General features: G+C 46.4%; 1 protein-coding gene across 1 annotated transcript; it reads left to right on the top strand.

Annotated features, from left to right (window-relative positions):
- Positions 1-3,802: 3,802 nt before the first annotated feature.
- On the top strand, positions 3,803-4,915 carry LPAR5 (lysophosphatidic acid receptor 5). The gene has a single exon (XM_074157549.1). It carries the CDS (start codon positions 3,803-3,805, stop codon positions 4,913-4,915), a length of 1,113 nt encoding a protein of 370 aa, XP_074013650.1.
- Positions 4,916-10,521: the final 5,606 nt, after the last annotated feature.

Below are 10,521 nucleotides of genomic sequence, written 5' to 3' on the forward strand. Positions count from 1 at the left end.
ATGAGGGATGAATAATGAAATAACAGATCTGTTGGAGACATAAAACTATTCAAGCTAGAAGAGATGATGGTTGTCTGCAAAGAACTGCAGAGACTAGGAGAAGTGTGAGTGACTGGCCTTAAAATAACAGCTGAGATTTCATCTAGCTAAGTGACGAGAAAAACCAATCTGAACTGACCATTTCCCCTTACAAATGAGATCTACCACCTACTCAGCTCTGTGCATCCACATCATCAACATTGTGTTTGCTTTAAGTGCCCTACCACAGGGCTCTCAAAGGCGGTAGCAGAAGTGGAAAGGTCCTGAGAAGGGCAACAAGGACAGAACAGCTGCTCTGCAAGGAGCAACTATGAAGACAGTGACCCTTTAGACTCCAGAAAAAAAGAAGTTACTGAAGGGAAATATGGTAGACATTTATAAAATCATCAGTGATAAGATGAAGGTGATTAGGGATGTTTTTTCCATTGTCTCTTCCAGCACTAAAACTAAGCTGAATCTAGCAGGTGTTGATTCAAAAATGAGTACAAGGAAATGGTTCTTCACCTGAGATGTGATTAAGCTGTGGAACTCATTGGCATTCCTGGCACTGGATGTTGTAGATGGTAAATTTTACATGGACTCAAAAAGCAACTGGAAAAAATCATGAAAGAAAAGTTCCTTGAGGTCTCCTGAATACAAATAGGTCACCTCTGGCTCAGGAAATCCCTGGGCTACAATATGCTGGAAGCAGGAAAAGAACTTCAGGGAGTATAACTGCCTGATTGTACTGTTCTTATGTTATCTCATCACCATCCACGATTTGAGACAGAAAAGACCACTGATCTCACATAGTATGGACTGTGCTTACATATTATTCTCTAGAGGTATTTATTGAATACCTCTTAATAAACATAGCTTGTTTGTGGAGACAGGTCACCTTCTAGGTACACCTTCACCTGACCTGGTTGGTCTAGGTACACGTTAGAGCAGGTCATAACGTCTCACAGAGTCTCAGTCTCACTCACTTTGTCTCAGTCAAGACGAAGGTCTCACCAGTATGTTTAGCTTGCAGTCATTGCAGGGTTTTGGCACTAGCAAAAGCTGGCATATCCTCCTTGAAATTTTTTGAGGCATTTAATAATTTCACTGGAAACCAACAACATTCTTGGACATTTGCCTTGTCTTGCTGGATTATCTTACACTTTAAACTTATGCAAGTCTTCATACAAAGTTTTCATCCACCAAGAAGGGTGAAAGCCACTCAGATAGAGCTTGACAAACCAGTAGAAGTTCCTCTAAGAAACTCGTTCTTGGTGGTGGACCTGCCCAACAACACAAAAGGATCAGCAAATTGAATCATAGAATCATAGAATCATAGAATGGTTTGGGTTGGAACAGACCATGAAGATCACTTAGTTCTACCCCCCTGCCATGGGCAGGGACACCTCCCACTAGATCCGGTTAATCAAAGCCCCGCCCAACCTGGCCTTGAATGCTTCCAGGGGTGGGGTATCCACAGCTTCTCTGGGCAACCTGTTCCAGTGCCTCACCAGCCTCACAGTAAAGAATTTCTTCTTAATATATAATCTAAATCTACCCCCTTCCAGTTTGAAGCCATTAACCCTTCTCCTATCACGACACTCCTGATAGAGTCCCTCCCTATCTTTCCTGTAGGCCCCCTTTAGGTACTGGAAGGCCGCTATAAGGTCTCCCTGGAACCTTCTCTTCTCCAGGCTGAACAACCCCAACTCTCTCAACCTGTCTTCATAGGAGAGGTGCTCCAGCCCTCTGATCATTTTTGTCGCCCTCCTCTGGAGTCACTCCAACAGGTCCATATCCTTCTTATGTTGGGGGCCCCAGAACTGGACGCAGTAGTCTAGGTGGGGTCTCACCAGAGCAGAGTAGAGGGAGAGAATCACCTCCCTTGGCCTGCTGGCCACGATGCTTTTGATGCAGCCCAGGATACGGTTGGCCTTCTGAATTGCAAGTGAGCATTGCTGGGGTCACGTTGAGCTTCTCATCAATCAACACCCCAAGTCCTTCTCTTCAGGGCTGCTCTAAATCCATTCTCCACCCTGCCTGTATTTGTGCTTGGGATGGCCCTGACCCAGGTGCAGGACCTTGCACTTGGCCTTGTTGAACTTCATGAGGTTTGCACAGGCCAACCTCTCAAGCCTGTCCAGGTCCCTCTGGATCGCGTTCCTTCCATCCAGTGTGTCAACTGCTCCACACACCTCCATGTCGTCAGCAAACTTTCTGAGGGTGCACTCTATCCCACTGTCCATGTCACTGACAAAGATGTTAAACAGTGCCAGTCCCAATGTCAAGCCCTGAGGAGCGCCACTCATCACTGGTCTCCATTTGGACACTGAGCTGTCGACTGCAACTCTTTCAGTATGACCTTCCAGCCAATTCCTTATCCACCAAGTGGTCCATTCATCAAATCCATGTCTCTCCAACTTAGAGGCAAAAATGTCATGCAGGACAGTGTCAAATGCTTTGCACAAGTCCAGGTAGATGATGTCAGTTGCTCTTCCCTCATCCACCACTTCCAGTAACCACCTTGTAGGTATGGGGAGACTGCTATTATGTCTCCTGGAGCCTTCCCTTCTCCATCTGAACAAGCCCAGTTCCCTCAGCATCTCCTCATGGAGCAAGCCCTCCAGCCCCCAGACTTTTTTGGCAGCCTTTCACTGGACTCACTCCCGTTGATCAATGTTTGGCCAGGCAGTGCTACCGTTAGTATCTAGAGTGGTTACCAGTCTCACACCACTTCATGTATGTTTGTCCACCTGAATCCCATGTCCCTTCCTGCTTTACTGTGTGCTCCCTTACCTGGCTGTGCTGCTCTGTGTTTGTGGGACATGGGCTGCTTCATGCTTTATGGTGTTGTAAGCAGGAAAATTATCTGAGGACATCCAATCCAAAGGAACTGCATAAATGTAAACAACGTAAGGAACTCCACCTAGCTAGAACTCAGGTTTGCGTGGGTTGTTTCACCTAAGAAAATGAGCTAGGGTGGAGTCAAGTCTAAGTAGTATAATTCTTTTTATCTGCAATGGATGTACAAAGTCCTGTTTCTCTGATATAAAACAATACTATGCAGTTTTTATTTTAAGTTCCTTTGAGTCAGCATCTTCCCTTCAAAATGCTTGCTCTCTTTCTTTGTCTCTGTCTCTCTCTCTCTCTTTTTCTGGTGTTGCCTTGAGTACTTTCCCTGTGCACTGCTGTGCTGTCCCTTTCTTGTATGCATGTACTCTCAGCAGTGATCAAAGCAACATGCATATTCTGGGGTTGAGCGATAAATGATTCCGTACAACAATTATATTTTCTGTGCTCTGGCTTCTTCTGCCATGTAATTACTCTCTTTTCTACTGTCCATTTTTCTTAGTCTTTTGGTTTCTTTGTGAGTTCTTGCAGCAGAAGCCATCATGGTGGGATTTTGACCTTTCAAGAGATTTCCTCCTCTAACATAAACTCTCCTGTCTTGGTCGTTCACTCTGACCAGGAATTGTGCTGACATTCAACAACTGGCAATGACCCTTCATCACATCAGCATCCCCGTAAGAGCTGGAAAGAGCTGCTGAACTAGAGGCAGAAGCTGACTGACCATCCCTGACAGATGACAACTGACCAGCAATCCAAAGCAGCACCCTTCAAGAGAGAGGTGTGCCCATCTACCTCCCAGATGCAGTTGAGGGGAATGACCTGCCTGTGGCTTCCTAGAAGGGAATGACTTCTCTCAGTGCTTTTCTTTTTGCCTCCTTAGCCCATCAGCAGGCTCAGACATCTCAGCGAGACTCTCCCCTGATCCCCACTGGGCATGTCAGCTTCCAATGCATCTCAGACATGCAAGGATTACAGCTTCAACCACCACCTCCTCCTGCCTGGCTATGTCCTGATATTCGTTACAGGTCTGATGCTGAACGTGTTGGCTCTATGGATATTCATCCGCTACCTGCGCCTGAAGTCTGTGGTCATGATCTACATGTTCAACCTGGCCGTGAGCGACCTCACCTTCACGCTTCCTCTGCCACTGCGACTCTACTACTATTCCAACCACCACTGGCCCTTTGGTAGCACCCTTTGCCAGGTCTCTGGCTCTGTCTTCCAGATCAACATGTATGGTAGCTGTCTTTTCCTCATGTGCGTCAACCTGGATCGCTATATTGCCATTGTCCACCCACTTCGCTGGCGGCATCTGCGGCGCCCCAAGGTGGCTAAGCTCCTTTGCCTGATCGTCTGGATTGTGATCTTCATGGGATCCATCCCCACAGCGATAGTCCACAAGCAAAACCACTGTGAGGTACAGAACCAGACCATTTATCTGTGCTTCGAAAGCTTTAGTGACAACATGTGGCAGAAGAACCTCTTTCCTCTAGTTGTCCTGGCTGAACTCTTGGGGTTTCTCCTGCCTCTCAGCACTGTAACATACTGCTCGATTCGGATCTTTCAGGAGCTCTGCCAGGACAGTCAGACGAAGACCCTGCGACAGCAGAAGACCATCCGTCTCCTCTTGGTCAATCTGGTCATCTTCATCATCTGCTTTGTGCCCTACAACACTACCCTGGCCGTTTATGGGATGATAAAGGCCCGGGTGATTAAAGTTAAGGAAGAGACACAGATCTCTGTGCGCCAAGTGTTAATTATGACAATGCTGTTGGCCAGCATGAACTGTATGCTGGACCCCTTGATCTACTACTTTAGTACTGAGGGTTTCCATAACACCTTTAAGAAACTGCGGCGGGGACAAGCCTGGGACTCAGATATAGGGACACTTAGGAATCAGGTTGTGGGGAGTAAGTCAACCCGAGACCATGCTGTCTCAAAAGCAAAGAAGTTCCCAGCAGAAAACTTTATCCGTCCCAACGAATCTTTGCCATCACTTCCTACAGCAGTATTTTTGAATGGCCCTATTGAAGACTCAGAAATATAACCACAGAAAGGTCATACCATTGCTGAGTCACCCATTCAATAACTACAGCAAGCCTGAGGGAAACAGCTCAGGCTAACTTAGCAAACTGTTTGAGGGAGCCCAGCAGACTGTATGTGGGTGATCGTGATGATACAACGCTGAAGGATGAAAGGTTGTTTCAAATAAACGGAGATGTCTTGGTAACATGGTTCCACCTGACTCCTTTGGTACAGGAAACATAGTGGGGAAGGAGGACTTGAAACAAACCTGGTGTGTCTAGGTCTGGTCAGCACAGATTCCTGTAGCAAGCCCATCCTGCCTGAGCACCTCCTGGCTGCACTGTAGCATGAAGCAGACCTGGGAATAATCAGAACACAGATATGGTACTCACTGCTGACAGAGTGAATTTAGTAGTAATGACTGAGGGAAACTTTGTTGTTTTTTTAAGTGGATGCTTCAATTTGAGTCTTAAGTCCAGCCTGGGGTACCTAAATAAGTGTCTTAATTTTCCAAAAGAGTTGAAGCATTTGGCAACCCTTGTTGGCATCCAGGAGAACAGCTGAGTGTTTAAGTACTCTTGCAGAAAATAGGTTCCAAATTGTATAGTAAGTCTCAGACCTTAGAAAAACAATCTTTAGGAGATATGTCAAATGTGCTTGTGCAGCTACACACAAACACACATGCAGCACAATGGCTGTACACTTACCTAAAGCAAGTCAGCTTGGGAAACATTAGCATACTTAAAAATACACCTGGTACTCATAACGGCCCCAGAAAAAAAGAGAGGATACCAGTAGTGTTGTCATTTCTGACGTGCACATCGACATTAGTGCTTTGCACTTCCCCGTCGCTCGGCCACGGGGTGATTGATTTCAGGTCTGAGTGATTTTCACTGTTAAAAAGAAATGATGTCACGGAATGAGGCTGCAGTGAAATATATTTGCTTGCACTGTTTGTACATGCCTTTTCAGCCTGCGCTGTATGCAAAAGCCCTATAAATCTCCCCAGAAGCGAGAGATCCAGCTGTACACAGGCAGTGCCAGAAACCCCAGTTATTCCCTCCTGCAACCGAGGGTTGCCTTTCCACTTGCATTGGGAAACAGCCTCTCTGTGGCTTCCAGCAGGGCTCAGGCTATCCCAGAGTGGGTCCATTAAGGTACATTTGAATTTTGGGGGAAAATTTCAAAGGAATAGTAAGGGAAAGTGACAAGAAATGCTGTTCAGAGGAAAGTCCTAGTTCTTAGACTTCTAAATTAGCAACGAATCTTATTTCAAGTCCCTACCTCATGACTGCTGTGAGAATAAATGTATTGTAATGCATCATGGTTTTGTGTTTCAATGGAGACACGGGGTTTAAATCTGTCTTTCCAGTCCTCCTTGAAGACTTGCCCTTCTACTGCCGCTGACTGTAGAAGCAGGTCTAGATAATGAGCCTGTCCATAGAGAGATGCTTGTGTCACACGCTGCCCAGCTCCATCCCCTTTCTCAGCCCATGCATCACCAGCAGACCAGCCTTGAAATACGACTGCAGATGAAGGATGCTTAACGGTGTCTGAGAGATGCAGTGAGAGAGGTGGAGGAGAGCCTGCAGGGCAGTAGGTATTTCTGGTTTGAAAATTCGGGGCTGGCACGTGAATGTGAATCACTTGTGACATGGTATAGTGCAGCTGGAGAGGAGAGACTGCTGTGGGCATACCTTCTGCTAGGATCGGATGTTACCCTTTTGTTCTGGGATTTATGGGGTAATGGAGCGATATTATAGCAACTGCACTGCTGTCCATTTCCACATCTTCCTCCACCTTCCTCTTTCCTATCTCTCTTTCCTTGTCCCCATTCCTCTGGTCCTTTCTCCCTTCCTCAGATCTAATACACCGTGCACCCAAGCATCAACACAATGATTTCACTAAGTCTTCTTCCCTGCCCAAAGAAGTTGATTGATTCTTTCCTTTTAACTTGGCTAGAGCGCTGTCACAGATTCACAGAAAGACTTGGGTGGGAAGGGACCTCCGGAGGCCTCTACTCCAACTCCTTGCTCACAGCAGGTTGTTGGGGGCAGTGAGGGCTGGCTGGTCCCCAAAGAAAGGGGAGCCAAGAGCCAGGCGTGGTAACAAGGCAGGCGGAGGAAGGGGCTTCCCCAGCAAAGGGAAACACCCGAGAAAGGTGAGCGGGGCAGGTACAGCGATAATTAGCCGGGTTTGGCTGAGAATCCAGATCATCAGACAAGTCTGTAGTGACGAGGCAGGTCCAAGGTCCAACTAAGAAGCCAAATCACCATCAAGATCAGGTCTGGAGACAGTAACCAGGGTGAGCCACAGTCCAGCGATTGCCAGACAAGTCCATCGTGACAAGGGTCTTGGGTCAAGCCAGGAAGCCTATCAATGGGTTTAGATCAACAGAGAGCATGGTCAGGCACAGGCAAGACTGCTCAGGCAGGAGCCAAGGGCAAGAGCACCAGCTAAAAAGCACCTTCCTGGCTGAGGTTCCAGCAGAGATTTCTGGAAACTCTCCCCAAAGCCACCAGAGGGAAGGGGCAGCCCTAAACCACACTGTCTCTGACCTGGCCCCAAGCTCACATAGCCAAAGCCCCAGGAGCAGGGAGAACACACTTGGGACCCTGAGCTAGTTCAGGTTGCTCAGGGCCTTGTCCAAGTGTCTTCTGAGCACCTCCAAGGATGGAGACTCCTCAGCCTCTTGGGCACCCACACCAGCCCTGAAATATGCCCTGGGGAGAGGCTTTTCCTAATGCTCAGCAGGAATCTCCCTTGTTGCATGTCATGGCTGTTGCCTCTTATGCATTCTTAGGGCCACTGCGAGCACAGTCTGGCTCCACCTTCTTTTGGCAAGTTTGCCAAGTATGAATGAAATGTCAGGTGGCAAATGCCACTCCTTGGAAGAGGCTGCTCCTCTGCCAAAGATATGGTATCCCCCCCCAAAACACAGCACAGAACTTCTCAAAAAGAATACAAGAAACTATAATCATTTCTTATAGTTTCATTCCTGAAAAAAAAAAAAAAAAAAACCAACAAAAAAACAGAACTATTTTTACCTGGGACATTTTATAAATACTCCACCTCCAACAGAGGAAATTTTAGCTCAAATATTTTGACAAAATTATAAATAACTGAAAAGCCAGTCTCTTAATGGATCTCATCAACTAGTTTAACAATAAAGGGGGCTGCTGGTCATGCTACATGCAGCAGAAAAGTTCCTGACTTTGGGTTTCTCAAAGCTTTCCTTAATTGTTATGTATCAGTAATGTGCCCAGTCTGGGCTGTTGGGTTTTGTCCTTTGGGTTTTAAATCATTTTCAGCTTGCATCGGTTTTGTGTCATTTTTGGGGATTCTAGTCAAATTTAATCGCTTTGGATTCTGGAGAGGATTTTGGCTATTTTTTCATGTCTGCCAGAGAGAATCAGTGTTAGCTAGGTCTTCCGCTTCTGCATTTTTGCCTTTGTTAGCCTGATTTTTTTATTCCTTCACGTGGTGATAAAGAAGAGAACACGCATGTACTGTCTCTCAGTGAAATGAGTCACTCACGCTATCTTGCTTTATAGCTTCTATTTAATGAGTATGTATAAAAAAGCCAAACAAGCAAATCTGAAAGTCCTAGGGTATGGCGGTGTCCAACAATACCAATTGCGACCAAACGGGACCACTTTAAAGCATGTGTTTAAAACAACGGGAACAAACTACTTGGAGCAATGGTATTCAAGTAAGGGAAGATAAATGGGAATATAAACTCAGCAAAGCCTTTTCAACTTGTATAATTGACCCTCTATGTCCTACTGTGATAATTCTTGAATTAGTATTCTTGCTATGTCTGTCAGGGGTAAAAGATGCCATTCATTGCTCCCCTGCACTTTGTGTCAAGCACAGATGTGACCATTAAACAAATGTCTTCTTATGAAGTAAGACTGAACAAGTGAAAGGTCAGAGAGATGGCAAAGGAGCACACAAAGCTTATTCTATATGGATCAGACAAGGTATCTGCAAAAATGCATAGGATTTCAAGCCTTTTGACTTCCAAAACAGACATGCCAGTCACCTCTGGACATGGTTTCCTTATTTGGATGATATAGAAACACACTGTTATGACTATTAGTTGTGATCTTAAATGTATTTTATACTTTCTCGAAATCCACTGACAGTCCAGGTTCTGTAAGCAAGCTTGAAAAGATGTTTCACAAGTCCCAGAACAAGCCAGGCTTAATCTTTGAATTGTTTTTATTACTGCTTGTGTTCCTTCCACCACCTACTGGCTGTATGCCTCCCATCACTTAATGTATCCCTCCAACGAAACCCGTATTTTGTATTACAAACACCCTGAGGAACTTAAGCTCTGCCTGCTTTGAGCTTGAGAGGTTATCCCCCTCCTGGCTCTGCTCCCTCCCAGTCACTGGGTGTTGAAACAGATGTCCTCCAGAGGTCCTCCCAACCTAAATAATTGTCTGATTCTCTCACCTTGTGTTTTAGATGCTGAGCTGGCATCTCCAGCATTTTTCAGCTTCTTCATTATCACCCCCTCTTGGAGTTGTTCTCTCTTGGATCACGCTTTGCGTACCCTGCCTGTCTTCCAGCTGCAGACGGAGTCCTTGATCCTGCGGCTGAGAGCGGTTGGTCTAAGCTTTGCATTTCATCAGTTTCTTTTGAAGCCTTTCTTTTAAACTCTCGCATCCTGCAAGGCTAACAGAATTTCGGCAGAGGCCCGGTGGATGCTGTACCATCCTGCTGACCAAAATTGTCTCAGGGTTTCCTTGCGCTTTCCCACATTTCCATGCACGGACCATTTTTTTGTTTGGCTTGCGTAGCACCTTTCACAGGGAGATACCGGTCTCCAAGGGCTCCCAAACCAAATAAGAAGAAATAGCATAATATCACTGAGGAACCTGCTGTGCTGCTCATTTTGTTTGAGGATATTTGGGAGTCTGGATGCGCTAAAGCCAGACGCAGCTATCGCTGCTTTAAGCTATGTCACTCGGATAGTAACAGTGACAAGGCAGGGGTGACCTAGTCTTCCAAAACCTCCCTGCCCTGCAAACACACCCCCCCCCCCCGAAGCGCAGGCAGTCACTCTCCACTTCAGTCCCTGAAATACAAGGGAACAAGAAAGTACTTTTCTCCAGGAGAGCGAGGGGTGAAGGGAAAGGATCAAACTTCTCACCACAAAGGGATGATGAAAGAGCTTTTCTGACTCTGGGGGGAGGGGGGGAAGAAAAAAAAAAAAAAAAAAAAAAGGAGAAAACCAGTACAGACATCACTGGGCTACAAAGCAACCTGTCACTGCAATAGGAATGGGCTCGGATGACAGGAGCAAACCCCTCAGCACGGTGTGAGTGACACCTGGAACAGCCTGTGCCAGCTTCAAGAGACAGACACCTGCAGGGTCTCAGTCTCCTTTGCCCCCCCCAGGAGTGCCCGTGTGGGTAAAACACACCGAACCAGACACAGCCTGGGGGAGCTGAAACGAGGGGGTTGCTTTCACCGAAATGAATGTTTCGCGACGAAAAATTTCGTTGTGACCAAGGGTCGTTTTGTTTGTTTTTGGTTTGGTTTTAACCTGAAAGGACAAAAGAATTTCCAAACCCAAGCCGACATATATACGATTGCGCCTATACGTCCCTCGGCGAC

Source organism: Numenius arquata, chromosome 1 (assembly GCF_964106895.1).
Source record: "Numenius arquata chromosome 1, bNumArq3.hap1.1, whole genome shotgun sequence".
Classification (NCBI taxonomy): Eukaryota; Metazoa; Chordata; class Aves; order Charadriiformes; family Scolopacidae; genus Numenius; species Numenius arquata.